The sequence below is a fragment of the Brachyhypopomus gauderio genome, chromosome 15 (assembly GCF_052324685.1).
Source record: "Brachyhypopomus gauderio isolate BG-103 chromosome 15, BGAUD_0.2, whole genome shotgun sequence".
NCBI classification, from domain to species: domain Eukaryota; kingdom Metazoa; phylum Chordata; class Actinopteri; order Gymnotiformes; family Hypopomidae; genus Brachyhypopomus; species Brachyhypopomus gauderio.
In genome coordinates, this window is record NC_135225.1 from 23459083 (window position 1) to 23479949 (window position 20867).

Below are 20867 nucleotides of genomic sequence, written 5' to 3' on the forward strand. Positions count from 1 at the left end.
AGAGAGGTCTCTGGCAGGAGAGGGGTGTCGCTCCTTCCACATTGCACCGCGGCCTTGCGGAAGTAGTCCGACATTGCATCCATCTTGGCTTCCCGAGCCTGACGCAGCATGGTCCCGCACAATGGGTCCTGCTGCCCTGTTGCATCACCTCGAGGGTCACTGGTGCTTCGCGGAGCTGTGCAGGGGAAGAGGCATGGTGGTGTCTGCTGGGCCTCTTACCCTACTTGGCACACGGGTGGTGTATCCCGGCATCTCGGTCATCTCGTCTTTCTGTGATGTTCAGTGCAGCTAGAAGGAGGAGGCACGAGTCCACTCCGGCTTGCACTGACGTATGTTTATTAAACATAAACTGCGCGGATAGCGCACGCTTAACAAGAACACTAATGGACGTATAATGTGCAGACTCAAACACGTAACACTTTGTGTTTGTTGTGACTCAAACAAAGACGAGCACGGGACACTGCGCAAATGCACATTAAATAGACAAACCACAAAAACCCCAAGTGATGACGAGATGAGCCACAGGTGAGACGGATTAACACAAGACGTAACCGCACCCACGGAGATCCACAGACGCAGACGACTAGACGTAGACAACGTAAACACACACCCAAAAGGGAGGGGTCAGGGGCCATAGCGTTTTTATATATAGTATATATTAAATAATATCAATAAATAAAGTATATATTTTAAGACTTTGCAAAGGGAAACACTTTCACTTTCTTTCAACGGATGAATTCCGTTTTTGACACACACTCATTTTGGAGGGTTCTGAAATTGGATCCAGTGCAAAGATATATATTTTTTGTGCTGCTGCAGTCAAATGACTGGCGCTCCGCACTTCTAGGTATAAGTAGGTCGAACAGACGCGGCACTTCTAGTAAGACATAACAGCAGTCAAATGACCGGCGCTTGGCGCTTCTAGTACAAGGGTGTCAAACTCATTTTGGTCATTTTGGCATACAACTTAATCATATCTCAAAGGGGCCAGACCAGTAAACTCATTCCAAAATTACATGCAACTAACAATAAGTCCACTTTTTTTTCTTTGTATTAGTGCAAAGAAGTAAATTCTAAAAATCTTTATATGAAACAAATTGTCCTTTTACTAAATATATTATGAACAACTTTTTATTTTTACTTTTTAAGTATGTGCAATTTTAACAAAACTTTTACTCAGTTAAACAAGCAATTCTGAACACAGGAACTTTCCATTTTTCTTGAAAAATCTGACAGTGTCCAATTTTCTCTTTTTTGACAAAGACATTTCTCTTAAAGAGGGTGCCAGGGTCAACAAAAAACGAGGCTAAAGCGATAGAACTGACTAAAACACGCCCCTAGTGGACAATATAGGAACCACAGATTTTAAATAAAATGGAGTTTATATTCTCCATATTCTCCAATAATGCAGGTTTATTCCATGGGCTGGACTGCACCCCTGGGGCCATGTTTGACACCCCTGCTTTAATAAAACTTTTAAAATCCTATGATTGCATCATGCCTGCCTTGTTAGATCGTTGCAATCGCAAGCAGTTTCACACGCAAAGTTTAGCTAGAGGAACAAAACCAAAACCCAAATGTTATAACTTGTATACGTCGAGTAAAGGCGATTTTGCGCATGTGCAATATTGGGTGAACAAGGTGAACTGAATTGAACACCACCGTTCTGAAGTTGGATCTATCCCGTAAAAACAGCAATGCCATTGCCCGCAGATGTCGTTTCATTTGTTGTATTTTTCCCAACATCATCGTCCCACATGGTTTACACACCATCTTGTTTTTCTCAAAGTCAAAGGAGAAATGTGTCCATATATCGACGCTCATCTTTCTCCCTGCTGACATTGTTGAGTTAACTTCGAGTTGAATTTCATGAGTGACCACAGTTCACAGGCTGGTATGGTCTTCCCGGGTTCTGAGCGATGTGAAGATGTTAGTACTGATTGGACGGTTACCCGGTTTGTCCTGCCTCTCCGTGTACTCCCTTCAGAGGAGAGCACAGACAGGCTCTAACCAGAGTAGAAGGAGAAGTGAAAGGCCCCTCTGCACAACTGAGCAAGAAGACAAGTACATTAGAGTCTCCAGTTTGAGAAATCGACGCCTCACAGGTCCTCAACTGGCAGCTTCATTAAATAGTACCCGCAAAACGCCAGTGTCAACGTCTACAGTGAAGAGGCGACTCCGGGATGCTGGCCTTCAGGGCAGAGTGGCAAAGAAAAAGCCATATCTTGCTAATAAAAGAAAAAGATTAATATGGGCAAAAGAACACAGACATTGGACAGAGGAAGATTGGAAAAAAGTGTTATGGACAGATGAATTAAAGTTTGAGGTGTTTGGATCACACAATCAAACATTTGTGAGACGCAGAACAACTGAAAAGATGCTGGAAGAGTGCCTGACACCATCTGTCAAACATGGTGGAGGTAATGTGATGGTCTGGGGTTGCTTTGGTGCTGGTAAAGTGGGAGATTTGACAAGGTAAAAGGGATTTTGAATAAGGAAGGCTATCACTCCATTTTGCAACACCATGCCATACCCTGTGGACGGCGCTTGATTGGAGCCAATTTCATCCTGCAACAGGACAATGACCTAAAGCACACCTCCAAATTATGCACAAACTATTTAGAGAAGAAGCAGGCAGCTGGTGTTTTATCTGTAATGGAGTGGCCAGCGCAATCACCAGATCTCAACCCCATTGAGCTGTTGTGGGAGCAGCTTGACCGTATGATACAAAAAAAGTGCCCATTAACCCAATCAAATTTGTGGGAGCGGCTTCTGGAAGCATGGGGTGAAATTTCTCCAGATTACCTCAGCAAATTAACAGCTAGAATGCCAAAGGTCTGCAATGCTGTAATTGCTGCTAAGGGAGCATTCTTTGACGAAAGCAAAGTTTAAAGTAGAAAATTATTCTGAACTAAAAAAAAACATTATTTCTACCTTGTCAATGTCTGGACTATATTTCTATTCATTTTGCAACTCATTTGATAAATAAAAGTATGAGATTTCAGGGAAAACACAAAAATTAGGTGACCCCAAACTTTTGAACGGTAGTGTATTACTTTCTAAATACTATACTTAGTTATAATAATGTAGATAGGATGATTTTACATGCTGTAATGTTGAGCGGGGGGGGGGGGGGGGGGGGGGTGGCGAACGAAAGTTGCGTGTGTGAGTGTCAATTGCTAAGTGGGAAGACCGCTAGCAACTGCGGACAATCTATAATAGTAGCAAAAACATAAACGATGCAGCGCTTTGATGCATGGCGCTATAGTGAGCTATTTTTAAAACAAGCCCGCGGGCGACTCATGACGTGGGTGACCCCTGGTTTATTCAATATTGATGGCAGCCTAACTTTTTGATTGACAGCTAATTGAGCAATAGAACACGAGAGGGAGTGTGTTATCATGAATATATGTATATGCCGTTACTTGACAACGCGTCCGCGGAGTGATACAGAGAATGAGAATACCGTGCTGTTACACACATATCTGCAGGGTTAGAACACTTCTCAACCAGTCGGATTGTGAACTAACTGTTGTATAATTGGCGAATGATCAGAAGTTAGAAGGGGAGGGACAACTGTGAATTTTGATTGGACATAAATTTAAGTAGATTTCTCGATGGGACCAATTAGGTTTACAAATTTATATGTAATTCATTGGCCCTTTGGCGAGCTACTCGGAAAGGGGGTGGCGAGCTACTGGTAGCTCGCGAGCGACGTGTAGGAGACCCCTGGTTTAGAGCAACCAATTAAAAGACCTTTTCTTTTGACCTTTGTTTATTCATACTGTTTGCTTACTGTATTACTATTGCATACTGTGTATTCCTACATCAGAATCAAAAATACCAGGTGGGAAATTGCACTTATAACAGTAGCAACCTAAAATAGGTATAAGCCCTCCCAAAAAAGTCAATTACAGCAAGAAAAAAATTAACTTAAAATTATCTAAAACTATAAGGGCTTATAATACAATAATGAATAATAAAGTATAATACAATATATAAATTATATTATAGAATAGAATATTTCTGTACATGTGTCATGTTGTAATAGAGGAGTTGTAAAGTTTGATAGCCACTGGTAGGAAAGACCTCCTGTGACGTTCTGTAGTGCATTTAGGCAGAATGAGTCTTGCACTGAATGTGCTCCTGTGGCTCATCACTGTGAGATGAAGAGGGTGGAAGCTGTTGTTCATGATGGTGCGCAGCTTGGACAGTGTCTCAGACAGTCTCAGACACTGCCGTCAGAGAGTCCAGCTCCACACCCACAACATCACTGGCTCTTCGGATCAGTTTATTGAATCTGTTGGCATCTGCCACCCTCAGCCTGCTGCCCCAGCATGCCACCATGTATAGGATAGTACTGGCCACTACAGACTCATAAAAGATCCTCAGCATGGTCCTGCAGATATTGAAGGACCTCAGCCACCTCAGAAAATAGAGACGACTTTGGCCCTTCTTGTAGAGGGCGTCGGTGTTCTTAGTCCAGTCCAGTTTGTTGTCGATGTGTACACCCAGATATTTATAGTCCTCCACAGTGTCCACACTGACCCCTCTGATGGAAACAGAGGTCACCTGCGTTTTGTCCCTCCTCAGGTCCACCACCAGCTCATTTGTCTTCGTCACGTTGAGCTGTAGATGGTTCAGCTCACACCACGCAACAAAGTCTTTCACCATCGCCCTGTACTCATCTTCATCCCCCCCGCTGATACATCCAACTAGTGCAGAATCATCAGAAAACTTCTGGAGGTGGCAAGTCTCTGTGCAGTAGTTGAAGTCAGTGGTGTAGAGGGTTAAGAGGAAGGGAGACAGAACAGTTCCTTGCGGGGCACCTGTGTTGCTGACCACTCTGTCTGATACACAGTGCTGCAGACCCACATACTGTGGTCTACCAGTCAGGTAGTCAACAATCCAGGACACGAGGGGGGCATCTACCTGCATCACGTTCAGCTTGTCACCCAGAAGAGCAGGCTGAATGGTGGTAAATGCACTGGAAAAGTAAAAAAACATGACCCTCACAGTGCTGCCTGGCTTATCTAGGTGGGCATAGACTCGGGTCAGCAGGTAGATGATGGCATCCTCAACTCCCAGACGAGGCTGATAGGGGGTCTAGAAGAGGCTGGATCATGGGGGTGGAGCTGCTCCACGACAAGTCTCTCCATGGTCTTCATGACGTGGGACGTCAATGCCACTGGCCTGTAGTCCTTGATGTCACTGGGCCTCGGAGTCTTTGGCACAGGAACAATACAGGACGTCTTCCACATCACAGGGACCTTCTGGAGACCCAAGCTCACGTTGAAGACATACTGCAGGATTCCACAATGTTGGGTGGCACAGGCTTTAAGCACCCTGGGGGGGACACCATCAGGGCCTGCAGCCTTGTTCGTGTGGAGTCTCTGTAGCTGTCTTCTCACCTGGTTAACTGTGACATACACCGTAGAGGTCACTGGTGGAGGAGGGGTGTAGGTGTGAAGTGGACTATCACCGGGGGGGGGGGGGGGCTTTCCAGAGGGGGAGGCAGGGGGATGGAGTGGGCTGTTGAGGCGTAGCAGCCGATGAGTCAGGGAGGGGGAGGTCAGGGCTTGCAGTGTTGAATCTGTTAAAAAACAAGTTTAATTAATTTGCCCTGTCCACACTGTCCTCCACTCCCCTGTTGCTGCTTGTCCTGAAGCCAGTGATGGTCCTCATACCACTCCAGACCTCCTTCATGTTGTTCTGCTGGAGTTTCCACTCCAGCTTCCTCCTGTATCTTTCCTTAGCCTCCCTGATGGTTCTCTTCAGTTCCCTCTGAATCGTTCTCACCTCCTCCAGGTCACCAGCTCTGAAAGCCCTCTTCTTCTTGTTGAGGAGGGCTTTAATGTCCTTCGTTACCCATGGCTTGTTATTTGAGTAACATTTAACGGTCCTGGTTGGGACAATGGAGTCCACACAGAAATTGATGTAGTCTGCAGTGATGGCTAAGTTACCTTGAGAAAGTAATCCGATTACTGATTACTCCTTTTAAAAGTAACTTAGTTACGTTACATATTACTTGATTTTAAAAGTAACTACGTTAGATTACAAGTTACTTTAGTAGTTACATTCAGCAGCAAAATAAATTTTTCCAATACTCACTTTATTGGAAGTGCATTTTTAACAGTAACAATGTATTGAAGCAGGTTCGGTAACCGAGGCAGAAACTGCTTAATCAAAGTCAAATTACAAGTCAAAATTCCAGCACTTTTCAAACGTGGAACACAAAGCAACATTAAAATTGGTCAGGTAAATGTTCCTTCCCCTGTTTTTGAGGGGTGTTTCTTTACACTATCACATATCGTTACGGGAGGACACTGCACAGAATGACTTGTAAAACGTGCTCGCGCTCTCACAGGGTCGAGCGCTACGGTCAGACGCAAAAGTAGAACTGAGCCAAGAAGAAAGCAAAAATATATATTTTACTAGGGAAAATATAAATAGTAACGCACAGTTATTTGGATAAGTAACTTTAATCTGATTACTGGACTGGAAATAGTAGCGCGTTATATTACTCGTTACCGAAAAAAATGGTAAGATTAGAGTAACGCGTTACTAAGTAACGCGTTACTGACATCACTGGTAGTCTGTAATGCACTCTGTGAGACCATCAATATCCTCTCCATGAGGCTCATAGAGTGCTGTCCAGTCTGTAGATTCAAAGCAGTCCTGCAGCACTTCAGAACTGTCCTCATGGTCACAGGCTGACTCTTCACCAGGGGCACATACTTTGAGCAGATGTTGACCAAATTATGATCCGATCCCCCCAGAGGGGGGAGGGGGGAGCAGTTGTATGCTTCCTTAGCATTAGCATATAGCAGGTCCAGTGTTCTGTCCTGTCTGGTGGGACAGTCCACATATTGCGTGAAGTTTGGTAATGTCCTGGCCATAGTGACATGATTAAAGTCTCCTGATATTGCAATGAAGGCAGTCGGGTGTTGAGTTTGGAGACACGCTATGGTGGACTGGATGACGTCACACGCCGATGACGGGCTGGCAGAGGGGGGGGATGTATATGGTCACGACAACAACATGGGAAAACTCCCGCGGCAAATAATATGGCCTGAGTCCAACAGCCAACAGTTCAATGTCCGGACAACAGATACGCTCCTTGATGGTAATGTGACCAGGGGAGCACCAGCGGTTATTAACCAACACCACCAGTCCTCCTCCTTTACGCTTACCGGTACCAACGCGGTCCCGGTCGGCTCGAACCGTCTGAAAGCCAGCGATTGAAACATTGTCATCTGGAATCTCCCGGTGCAGCCATGTCTCTGAGAAGCACATTAAACTACACTGTTTGTACTCCTTCTGACTCATGGCTAACGCTGTTAGCTCGTCCATTTTATTCGCCAAAGATCTAACGTTGCCCATAACAATAGTGGGAAGTCGCGGTTTATGTCTTTTTCTCCATAAGCCTCCGTCTTTTCGCCCTCGATTTCCCCGTGCGCTGATTAGTTCCTCCTCTGCATCCCCTGTGCGTCCGTCTCCAAAGCTCCTCGGGGATGTTAGCAGTCCTGGTCTCCATGCTAGCCGGCTTCAGCGCGATCAGCTGTTCGCAGGAGTAAACAAAGGCACCATGCTGCTGCGCCGCGGTACACCAGGAGAGTAAAAGTAGAACTTTCACAGCGAAAAAACTGACCAAAACTCTCTCTACTAGTATGATTAGAGAGGGCACTGTTTCACCAAGTTACCTTGTACAAAATAAATAAATATTATTAAATAAAGACTATAGTAAAAAGAAAAAGACGAATACCTAAACGGGAGCTACTGTAAAGGCTGCACGCACTTTCGTGCATGCGCACTTCCAGTTCCATGATAACATACATGTTATCATGTACTGCTTTGGTGTACAGAATAGGGGGGAAGTAAGGTATTTCGGTCAGTGCTTTGGTTTTTCTTTTCAGAATACAAAATGAAGCGAGACCACTGGCTTCTCGCATTGCTGTGGCAGACCCCCGTGTCCACTCTTAAAGTTTCTCAGTGCACGAGTTCCAGGCATACAGATTATATCAGTGGTTCCCAAAGTGGGGGGCGCGCCCCCTAGGTGGGGCGCGGAGCTATTGCAGGGGGGGGGCGCGGAGCTTGAAAGTAAAACGTGCACATGTGTCAATATTAGGGATGCACCGATTCCGATATTAATATCTGAAAAAATTCTAGATCGGGTATCGGTGACAATGTGACCGATCCATAAAAACAGATCTATTCAGTCTAATTCTATGCTTGTATTGCTTGCAAAAATATTCTCATCTACTAAAGGGGGGCACGGCAGAAGCAGAAAAAGTTTGGGAACCACTGGATTATATGGACGTACAATAAGATCATGATGGAGATGACTGAAGAGGCTATGCTGGTGGATGGGAAATTTAAATATAAGAAACTTCCAGATGGAAGTACAAACAAAAATAGTGTTATTTGCACTTTATGTAGGAAGGAGTTCGCTTATCACAGGAGCACTTCCACCCTTCATTACCACCTCAACGCAAAACATGTTGGGGCTAACGCGCAGGTCAGTAATGATAACTTAGCTGCTAAATGTATTCCTAGTACGAGCAGTGTCGCCAGTCAACACCCGACCACATGTCGGGGTTCAAATTAACACTGGAGAGGCCTTACCTTTGCCAAAAGGCAGTCATCCCTGCCACGTACCAGAGCTTTGCCAGAAGGCAGAGGTTGGCAGGTGTGATGAGCCCTTCTTACCTCCAGTGTTATGTAAATGAGGCATGTCACAGGTCTGGGTGGTGGCTGCTTCAATACACACCTTTGGCTGCCTCCCACAAGAGACTGCAAGCTCTCTTGCAAGAAGTCACAAACATAATATTTTAATTATAGTGGCATATAAGTGGCATATTGATTATTCAAAATGGCACTGATTTTTTAAACCTTATTTTGTCTTTTGAAAAACTGCCAATACGTAAAGATATTTTTACATACATTTATACAAGAAACCCTCAGCTATTTGAAATAGAATAATAATCTTGAGCAATTTTAACTTATCAAGATGGTACTTTTTACAGTGTGTCTCTTCCAAAAACACAACAGCCATAACAAAAATAGGACATTTAGGAAATCTTACCAAAAGAGATTTCAGAGTCACTACTCTCTTTTTTTGCCCCTCCATCTTTGGAGGACAACTTTATTTTTATGTAAGAATCAAAAGAAAACAATTCTGTACAATACAGTACAATATTGATAAAAATAATTGGGGTTAGGTGGACCATACAGCGAAAAGAGGAGGAGAGAAAAGAGGGTCAGTGTTCATGGTCAGCCACTGTTCAGTGTTCATCCACACCGTCCCCTCAAAATCCCTCAATGTCTAAAATACAGTAAAAACTGAGGGACAGACAGTGGTGAGGAGACGGCTGAACCATGGCAGCAGGCCCACCTCGTCAACCTCTGGGTAACATGCCTGCGTGTGTGTGTTTGTATGTGTGGTGGGTGGAGGTGGGGTGGGAATATGCAGGTCCAGAAGAAATGGTCCTCTGGAAGAGGTGCCTTACACAATCACCGACTACAACAGCCTAAAATGTGGTGTCCACACACACACACTTATACACCCTCACACACATATACACCCACACACACATATACACCCTCACACACATATACACCCACACACATTCCTCCCATATATTCACTCTCACACATATACACCCACACACCTTCATCCCATATATTCACCCTCACACATAGACACCCACAAACCATCAGCCCATATGTGCAACACACTCATATATGTACACCTACATACAATCTCCCTCAGTCTCCCCAAAGGGAGGCCAGGGTTTGTTCTTCTCCATCTGAGTCAATGAATCCACATAGTTCACACCATCACCCACTCCCCGTCTACCTATAAGTGGCTGCATGTGCATAACAAAGGGTGGCCTAATGGGATGCAAATGTCCCCAGAACTGCCCCCTGGTGGAGGCCAGGTACAAAAAGTTTGGAATTAAAATGCTGGGACAGCTAGTGTTAAGAAACAAAATTGACAAATTCAGTGGCGATATGGATTGCTGTGGACTGTAGACCGCTCTCTGTGGTCGAAGGCTTAAGTAAGACACGGCAAGTTTAAACGCCTCTGCCGTTTGCGGAGGTTCGTGCGAGGTGGGCGGAGTCATGCGCTACGGTCACTCGTGAAAGTATAATCCAGGCTTTACAAGAAGTGCTGCAAATTGCGTCAACTGATGCAAGTTAAGAATTGCCGTTCAGAAAGACGATGTCGAAGAAAATCCAACAGCTGTATGATGAGGAAAGGGAAGTAAAACAGGTTCTTGTGAAGAGCACCACAAATGTGGCTCTGACTGGGGATCACTGGACCTCTGTTAGCAACAAGAATGATCTTGGTGTGACAGCTCATGTTATAGATGATGAATGGAAGATCCAGTCATTTGCTCTGAGCATGCAGAAGACCACTTCTAGGCACTATGCAGAGGCCTGGGAAATTAAAAGAAAGTCTACCATCTAAAATGGTATTAAAAACATATTCTGATTTACTTTAGCTCTTCTTATTCTTCCAATATCCTGAGCAAAAGTAATTTTTGGTCAGAATTTCCAGTGTTCTGAAAACTGTTTGCTCTGTTTTCTGCACTCATCTATTGGTCTGTGTAGTAGACTGGTGGAAAAATAAACAAGATTTTGAGGTTCATTGATTTATTCATCATTCAAACTTTTCAAACGCGATTAAAATGCGTTTAATTTCAATTAATTAATTACAAAGCTTCTAATTAATTTGATTAATTTTTTTTATCGCGTCCCACCCCTAATCACGGTCACAGCTCCGGACCCTACCCTGTAGGTGTGTCGTTGTGTCGTCTGCATGCAGTTATCAAAGTTTCAATCAAAGTTTATTTGTATAGCGCTTTTAACAACTCAAGTTGTCGCAAAGCAGCTTTACAGGGTTTACAAGGTTAACAATACTATGGGTCCAGAACCCTAATGAGCAAGCCAAAGGCGACAGTGGCGAGGAAAAACTCCCTATGATGGTGGGGAATAGGAAGAAACCTCGGGAGAACCAAGACTCAAAAGGGTACCCATCCTCCATTGGGCGGCCCGTTAACACACAAATACACAAGTCACACATAATTCACACAATCAGACTAGGTAAAAGGTAGAATTGAAAGTTCTGGGTTTTGATATTGTCACTGTAAATGTCTGTTGATGAATGCCAGGCTTTCATTCCGTGTCGGAGCAGTGATGCTGGTATTGTAGGCTCCGACTGCAGTGTTACTCCCCAGGTGAACCCCGGTATCAGCACATCCACCGGCAGCCAGACCATCCCCCAGGTGCCTGCAGGTGCCTGTATCCAATCGTCTTGGGTAGAGCCATGCAAGAAGATAGATAATACAGACTGAGTGGACATGAATTTAAACCACCAGTTATGTCCATGTTTGTAGTTCCGTGGGTGTGGGTCGTTTGTGAGCATGTTCGTAGTCGCACCTGTGCCTTGTCTCGAGATCACGAGGGTATGTGTTAATCACCTATATAATGTGCGTTCGCGCAATGTCTTGTGCTCGTCTTTGTCTAAAGTTTTGTGCCTGTGTGAGTGTAGTTGTATGCTTGCCCTCCACACGGAGCTTCATGTGTTTTGTGTGTTCATTAAACGTTGTATGTTCCACTGTTCGATGCTCGTCGTGCCTCCTCCTTCCAGCGTCACAGAACGTTACACAAACATTTGGAATTTGAATCAACTCCCAAATTCCTGGAATTTAATAGTCCTAGGTCCCAGTTCTTTTATATGACTAAATGTTTTCTTTCATTAAAAAACTTAATCCATTCAATTGTTAAGTCCTTTATTTTCTATTTAATTAATCACATGATTTAGCTAAGACATAGAACATTTAAACTGTGTTTTGTACTCCCCCCTCAGGTTTACTGGTTTAAGGATGGGAAACAGATTTTGAAGAAAAATGAACACTATAAGAGAATAAGAAGTGGAGATGGAACATGTTCCTTACATATTGAGGCTGCCACGGGCGACGATGATGGCAATTATACTGTTATGGCAGCAAATCCTCAGGTAATGACAAAGTATTGGATAGTATCACTAATATGTATTTTGTATAATTTACAAGTGTATAATATTCTGTAAATGTTTGTAGGGAAGATTGAGCTGCACTGGTCATTTGATAGTACTGTCAGGTATTGTCCGAAGTAGGCCTGTGGTTAATTCTCAGAGGTAAGTTATTCTTCATATAATTTTTATCTCTACCTACCATTTGTCATTTTTTTGGTACAGGTCAATGTAATAGAATACTAACAAAGTATATGCTGTATAGCATATTTTTTGTAATGATCATAATCTTATATAATGATAATTAGCAAATAAATGAGCAAAAAAAATCTACTCTGTTTAATTTCTGTAAAGATGGGGCACTGAGTGTACATTAATGAGACATAAAATTAACTTTTTGATTTTAGCAAATAGCCACATATGGTGAATGATTTAATATTAGCAAATATTTTAGTATTACTAATATTAGGAACATTAACGCAGCATGAGATGGAAACTGACATATTAGCTAGGAAGAGCAGGTACATATGGGCACAAATCCAAAATCAGGGTGTCACGTTGAGGACCCCGGCCCCTCCCTTTTGGGCGTGTGTTAACGTTGTCCACGTGCTTTGTCTGCGTCAGTGGATCTCCGTGGTTATGGTTGTGTCATGTGATAATCTGTCCCACCTGTGAATCGTCTCGTAATCACATGGGGCTAATGTGGTTTGTCTATTTAATGTGCGTTCGCGCAGTGTCCTGTGCTCATTGTCTAAGTCTACACGTTTCAGTGTGAGTGTTTAACGTTTTCTGTGCGCTACACAGCGCTATACTTGTAAAATAAAAAGTGACCGTGAGAAATTCCAGCGGACTCGTGTCTCGTCCGTCAGCAGGGTATCTGCACATTTTTAAATCTCAAATTCAATGACTTTTAAGACCTTTTTAATACCTCTCACAAGAAAAAATAATACTGTTACTGGGGATGCAGGTGTGTTCCACATCGTTGACGGGGTGGGGGGGTTGGGGGATTGGCGTGGCGAACAAGTGTTGTTGACGGGGTGGGGGGGGGGGGGGGGGGGAATTGTTGACACTCCAGCGCTAGGAATCTAGCGCTAGGACCCTGGAGCAGTTATTTTCTGCATGGTCCTAGCGCTAGATTAGGCAAAGTTCACATCGCGCCATCTACCATGCAGAGTATACGGCTGTTGCGAAAATGATAATATACATATCGTCGGTAAAATAAAACAGAACAACTGAACAACACACACTTATAATAATTTAATGCCTCCCCTCATAAAATTCCAGACATTTTAAGACATTTTTAGGCCTTGAATATGGAAAACTAAATTTAAGACATTTTAAGACTTTTTAAGGACCCGCGGGTACCCTGGTCAGCCGCCTCCCGCGTCAAACAGGGTCGTTTAGACAAATCCAGGGTCAGATTACAAAAAACTGGAATAACCGCTAATTTACAGGATTTGGGCATGTGACCTATTGTAATGGATGAGATAATTACTGTGAGAAGAGGTTCAGTCACAACTGGTAATGCATCTTTTAATAATGTTGAGGGAACTGAATCTAGTATGCACGTAGTACATTTTAATGGTGCAATTATTTTCTCTAATTCTGATTGTGGAGTGGATGAAAAGCATGAAGCGTTTCTCCTGGTGTAAACTTTTAATCAATATCGACCAAACCAGATGACCAGTTGGACTACCTATAAAAGGTTATATATTTGGTGTAATATTCTCTATTTCATTATCAAAGAAATCTATAAATACATTACTAATGAGGTTTACTGGAATCTGAGGTTCTGCGCCTGCTTGATTTTTTTGTAAGTTTAGAAATAGTACTAAAAAGAAATCTAGGAATTGTTTTTATTATTCTCAATCATGAGGCTAGATATGCTGCGCATGCTTTAGTGAGTGCCCGTTTGTAGTCAATAATGCTATCCTTCCAGGCACAGTGGAATACTTCCAGGTTAGTGGATCGCCATTTCCGCTCTAATTTACGTGCTATTTGCGCGAGTTTGGTCAGTGTACCACAGTGCAAGCTTTTTACATCTAGCCTTTTTATATTTGAGTGGAGCTACTATATCTAGAGCTGATCTGCAGGTGTTTTCTAAGCAGTCGGTTAGACTATATTTATATTATCTACATCTATACTCTGCGTTAAAATTTAATCTAAGGTATGATTTCGATAATGAGTAGGTCCTATTACATTTTGTATAATGCCAACAGAGAAGCCCTTGTCAGCGGACCCTCCGCGTTGTCAAAATGTATGTTAGTCTCCTACCATTATTATTTTGTCACTGCATACCGCTAAATTTGCTGCAAAATCGGTGAAATGGTTTAGGGCCCTGGTGGTTAGCCTTAGTCACTTCTGTTTGCTGCAGACGTATATCGTTGGCCCCTACATGTATACCTATCCTATAAAATGTTTTATTGGCTAATAGTCTAAGGTTGCCACTAGGGGTGCAGGAAAAAATCGATTTGAGCTCGAATCACGTTTCTAACATTGAACAATTCAGAATTTTTTTTTATCGATTTTTTTTTCGGGTGCGTGTGTGCCTTCACAGCCACCGTAGTGCTAGTCAAAAAAAAAAAACGTAGTCAAAACCATTTCCTTGTTTTGCCTATGTGCAGGCATACTAGTAAAGCTACAGCGGGTTGTGTAGTAGTGTACGGTATTTGTTGTTGCGCCGCTAAAGTATGAAGTCCAAACGGCTCCGCGGTCTTTGAAAGCAACCATTTGGAAACACTTTAGATTTTACCGCCAACCCGGCCCGGGTAAGAATGGGCTTGATCGTTTGCACATGCATAAAGGCGCTACAGATAATATTCGGGAGTAACAGTGATTATAACTCCTGGTAAAATAAAGTTAAAATAAAAATAACTTAGTTCATTGAGCACTCTTGTCCTAACTAGATATTTAGACATAATATTGCTGTATTACTGCAAAGTCGTGGTCAGAGGTGAACTTCGGTATAGCCGGTGTGTATTTTATTTAAAATAATTAACACCCTTGAGCCACTGTGTCTTTGGACATAGATAATGCCATTTGCTGTGATGGATAATTAAAGTCTAGCTCTTATTTATGCATAGAAACGTAAATCAACAATATAATCTGTAGCGTCTTTATGCGGATAAACGAGGGGAGTCGGACTTCGGCACAACACACAAGCCAAATCTGTCGCACATGAAATGCTACATGCACCGTTCAGAAACTGATCAGTTCAGTTAAATGTGTTCAGTTCAGTAGATATATGCGGCTTTTAGAAAATACGTTTATATATATATATATATATATATATATATATATATATATATATATATATATATATATATATATATCATCTGTGAAGTGGAAGTTCTGGCAGCTAACGTAAGCCTACCCATAATTTTATTAATGTAACAGCACTTTTATTTTTGGAAGCACTTTCATATAATTTTTATTTTTGTGATTTGTTAAGGAAAAACATGTAATTTTGTTTCTGGAAATGGCATTCTCAGAAATAGGCAGCTAGCCTAAGCCTAATTCTTGTACGAAGCAATTTGTTGTTTTTAGAGAAAGAGCGGTATTTTTGTATAATACAATTTTTGAGTAGTGGCCAGTTCTGGCAGCTAGCCTAAGCCTACCAATTTTATTTACTTTACTACAGTTTTATTAGTTTAATGTAGTGTTCTGAGTGTCAGCCTCAAACAGACATGTCTTGGATTTACCTTTGTGTGTTAATATGTTGATAAAAATTTTACAATTATAATATCTTAATAAATGTATTCTGCTTTCATGCCATCAGAGCATCGTTTTTGAATTGAATCGTTGGGATCTGAAAGAATCGGGAAAAAAATCGAATCGTGAACCCAAGAATCGATTCTGAATCGAGATTTGCAGCCCTAGTTGCCACTAATGTCCGGTGCTCTGGCTCCCGGTAAACAGCTGACTGTAACCGCTGGATCCCCTAAAGCAGTGGTTCTCAAACTTTTTACACAAAGTACCACCAACTGTCAAACGAAAAACCTCCACGTACCACCACCCCCCAAAAAAAAAGAAAAAGCTGTTTGGCGAGTTTAAGTTGTTGACGGGGGGTTAGCGAACGTAAATTGTTACCGGGAGGATGTAAAATGGACACAAGATAAGTATTATATCGCGGTGGTTGGTGCCAGTGCGAACTAGTAACTCATTGAATCATAGATGTGGATCAGAGGTAAATAAACTAGATTTTTTTTGTCGGCGTGAGAAATCGGATGTGTGGCGTGTGAAGACGGTCAAATGCGTGTGTCTCACGCTCAATGCGTGAAAGTTGGCAACCCTGCTCATTACACACATATGTTATAATGTAGTTCTCCTGTATTTCGTGTTGGTAGGGGTTTACAGCACAAAAAGTCTTCGTGCGACATGCCCTCATACTCATATCGCACGGAAACGAGCAAGTTGGCTAAATCTGCGACATCTATGGATTCATCTAACTGCAGTGAGAAGCATTTACTCATTTTAATTCTCTCGGTCAATGTTTGTCTGACGTTGTTCGCCATTTCATCAATTCTGCGAGTGACTGTGTCGTTTGAAAGATGCACCAGATCGAGCTGTTTAGCGACATTTTCTCAGTCATCCCTTTTAGTTTCTGAATTTCAGGACTTGTCATAATTCTGTTTTAATTAAAAAAATGTGTTGTGTAAAAAAAAAAAAAAAAAAAAAACTCAAAGCATCTTTTATTTTCCGAGCTCATCTGGCGTACCACCGCGGGGTGCTCTGCGTACCACCAGTGGTACGCGTACCACAGTTTGAGAACCACTGCCCTAAAGGAATAGCTGCTTTCACGTGCCGAACGATAGTCACCTATGACCAGAGTCTGAGACAGGCTCCTCAGCGGGTGTTTCACTGAGCGGGGCAAACCTGTTGGACACGTGAACTGGGTAGTGTTATTCTGGTGGGCTAGCGTTAGCTGCAGCCCTCGCTCTCCGAGATGTCACACATGCACCCTGCTATGAGGGCTCTAATACTGGAGTTGTGGAGGCACTAGTTCTCCTTGGCACGTCCACAGCTATTACTGACTCCTGCTCTCTATCCCTTAATAACGAGTGGACGCGGCGCTCTAAACTCTCCACTTTCACCACAAGAGAATTAACTAACAGGCACCTCTCACAAATGCTATCACTATTACTGTCAGTGGCGAAACGGTCTAAGCTAAACATGCCACACTCCGAACAGGGAAACAAACCAACACCAGCCATAGATAAATAAAAAACTTATGCTAGCAGATTTGTAGGAACAGATAGTTGGTCAGTGGCCGGAATAGTCAACTACTCGTCTCGACAGTGGAACTACCTGTGAACATGGTCTAGAAAGGCAAAAAGTTAAGAATAGCATGTAAATATTCTTAATATCATAATATAGCATAATTTAGCAAAACAGTCACAAAGTTTGAAAGAAACACTCTGCAGCAGCGTCAGCAGGAAGCAGCATCAGCCTATGCGTCAGCGTCTTCTGTCTGTCTTAACCATTGTGCGAGGGGTTCAATATTCAAGGTAAAAAGCAGCGGTGAAATAGGGCATGCTTGACGTGTTCCTTGTTGTAGTGTAATTGTGTCCACCATTAATTTTTATTCATGCTGTTGGCTTATTGTAGAGTGTCCGTTTAACATTAATGAAGTTTGGGTGCATTCCAAAGTGGTCCAAAACTTTGTAAAAGAAGGCACAACTGACAGAATCAAAGGATTTTTCTGCATCGTGCGAAGTTAAGCCTGGTTTATACTTGACGCGTCGCGAGCAGCGCGAAGGTCCGCGCTGCAAAAATGACGTAATCGCTGTGGCTCCGCCCGTGCGCGAGGGCCTTGCGTGCTGTCGCTGCACGAGGTCGTGCACCTCTCGAATTTTGTAACTTCACGCGCGCGCTGCGCTTCAGCGCGATGGACAAAGTCATGTTTGCAGGGTTCATACACCTTTACAAGGTGGAATTAAAGCATTTGTATGTCACTTTCAAGGTCCATTTCAATATTTCCCAGCACGTTAAACTTAATTAAATTAAATATTTATACATATACTAAAAATGATTCGAAATAATTCGCTTTTTTATCACATTATTTAATGGTTGTTTATTTTCAAAACGCCCAATCTTAACGTCTTCACGTTCTCTCATGTTTCGTCCTGGAATACAAGAGAACTGTTCAGTCAGACAGCTATTTGTTGTGAAACGAAGTAGTTACAAAAGTACTTTAGCCTAAATTCCAGCACTTTTCAGACCTGAAACACACTGGAACACAAAGCAACATTAAAATTGGTCAGGTAAATGTTCATTCCCCTGTTTTGAGGGGTGTTTCTACCACCTATCGTTTCGGAGAATGCAGTGACGCTTGGGAAAGTATAAACGCCTCCACCGTTCGCGCAGGGTTGCGCGAGGTGGGCGGAGTCACGCGCTACAGTCACTCGCGAAAGTATAAACCAGGCTTTACAAAATTCGAGAGGTGCGAGGCCCTCGCGCACGGGCGGAGCCACAGCGATTACGTCATTTTCGCCGCGCGGACCCTCGCGCCACATCAAGTATAAACCAGGCTTTACGAGGCATACCAAACTCTAAACTGAAACACTAACGAATGAATACAACGAACCACAGCGACTATGAAAGGAAAATACGTTTATGTAAATAAGAATTCTGAAATAATACAAGGTACAGAGAAACACAGCAGAGACTAAAGTAAACAAGAGATACAAAACCACAACGACCAAATACGCCAGACCACTAATATACACGGGAGAAAACAATCGGGAACTAGAATCAAAAACACAGAAGCTTAGACTAAACGACACGAACGCTAAGACAGACAGAGTTAGACAATGTAACAGAGCACAAAGCCAAAACCAGGATAAACTAAGAATGAACAGGGAATGCACTTCTAGGAGTAACTAAAGTTAAAGCATACAACGGACAAGACTAACCCAAACGAATGCAAAGACTTACAAGGCTTTTACACAAGAACCTAGATCTAACAATTAGCGTAACTAGAACTAGTGATGTTACCCTTGAACCTGAAGCTTGTGTCACAAAAGCGACACTCACTACTTCGAACCACTGTATCGATGCTTGATTCGTTCCACAATGATCACGTGACCGCTGACGTCTGAAGCTTCGTTTCGGCACACAACCACGTGACTGCTTCAGGGACTGATTCAAAAGAGCAAATCTTCGCGGGCACTTCGAGGGTCGTTCGAGGATTGGGAAAGATCGTAGCAACAGCGATAGAGAGAGAGAGACAGAGACAGAGAGAGAGATGCTTTCTCGTAATGCTTTGGCAATATTGTTGTAACTACAGTCATGCCAATAAAGCTTCTTTGAATCTTGAGAGAGAGAGAGAAAGAAAGAGAGAGAGAATAATAATCATTCTCTCTGTAAATATCTATTATAATTGTATCTGTTTTTATTGTTATTGTTTTATTATTGTTGTTATTAGTGGTAGTAGCAGTAATAGTAGTTATAGCAGTAGTGGTAGTATTAGTGGTAGTAGAGTAATAGTAGTTTTATTATTTTGTGTATTGATTTATATTGATTTGTATTTTTATGATATATATTTGTATGTTGTTTGCCTGCTTTGGCAATAGTGTACCTTGTTACATTCATGCCAATAAAGCATTATTGAATTGAATTGATAGAGAGAGAGAGAGAGAGAGAGAGAGAGAGAGAGAGAGAGAGAGAGAGAGAGAGAGAGAGAGAGAGAGAGAGAGAGAGAGAGAGAGATAAATTAGCGAGTAGAATGGAACCATTGCCAAAAAGAGGCCGTTCTGAAGTCTGGAAACACTTCGAACTTTTGCCATCAAATAAGGTTATTAAAAAAATTATAAGAATAAAGACAATTACCTTATTAATAGCAATTAATGACACTTTGTAAGTCTGTTAGATAATAGGCGGTGCATATAAAAATTATATTTCATTACATGTATCAGTGGTGGACAGTAACTAAGTAAATGTAATTTGTTACTGTACTTAAGTAACATTTCCATGTATCTGTACTTTACTCAAGTACTTTTATTTGGTAAGACTTTATACTTTTACTTCACTACATTTCAAAGCGAAAATTTGTACTTTTCACTTCGTTACATTTACAGAAACATCTCGTTCCTTTTTCATTTTTAAATCAATGTTTAATAAAATACCGAAAGGTAAAAGTGTACCATGTCACAGACTATAACCAATCAGCGCTCAGTAAGAGATTAAGATTTGTACGCTAAATGGAGTATCTGACGTGGCTGCAACAGATGTCTTCCCCCAACACCCCTGGCCTTATTTAGCCGAAGTGTTTGTATTCCTCAAAAAGAAGAATTATTCATATTCCTCGTCTGCATTCCGAAGAACACATCGCTGTCATCATTTATGAACTCGCTGTCAAACTTGAAAAAACACATCGAAGTAAGTTCACCATTAGATTAGTAGGTTTATATACCCCTGTTAATTATATCACATTGAAGTACACTACATTTAACAGATGCTTTTATCCAAAGCAGTGTGCTAGTACCCAAATTGCAATCTGTGGAGATGCTAAGCGCCAGTTTAACACAGGAGACTCCCACATCAAACGTTAAAGCCAGGGACACATACACGCGAATTTGGCCAAGCGAAGCGAACTTCGCAATTTATTCCTATGAGGGAGGCGAAGGCAAGTAAATATGAGCGAAGCAAAATTATTAAAAAAATTTTTCAGTGTGAGAAATCGGATGTATGTGAAGTGTAGTGCGAGTGAAAATGGTCTCTGGTAAAGACAGTCAATGCGTGTGTCTCACGCTCATTGCGTGAGAGTTGGCAACTCTGATTATTATTATATTAATTATTCGGCCAAGTTTAATATTATGAGTTCAGTTGGTAGGGCTGCACACAGTTC

The 20867-nt window shown here is 42.3% G+C and overlaps 1 protein-coding gene across 4 annotated transcripts in view; it reads left to right on the forward strand.

Moving 5' to 3' along the window:
- Nucleotides 1-20867, forward strand: part of mypn (myopalladin) — a 127494-nt gene that overhangs the window by 86506 nt on the left and 20121 nt on the right. For all 4 annotated transcript variants that reach the window (XM_076974074.1, XM_076974073.1, XM_076974072.1 and 1 more), the window contains 2 exons: nucleotides 11876-12025; nucleotides 12108-12184. In XM_076974074.1, coding sequence (XP_076830189.1) covers nucleotides 11876-12025; nucleotides 12108-12184 — 227 coding nt within the window. The remainder of the gene's footprint in view (nucleotides 1-11875; nucleotides 12026-12107; nucleotides 12185-20867) is intronic.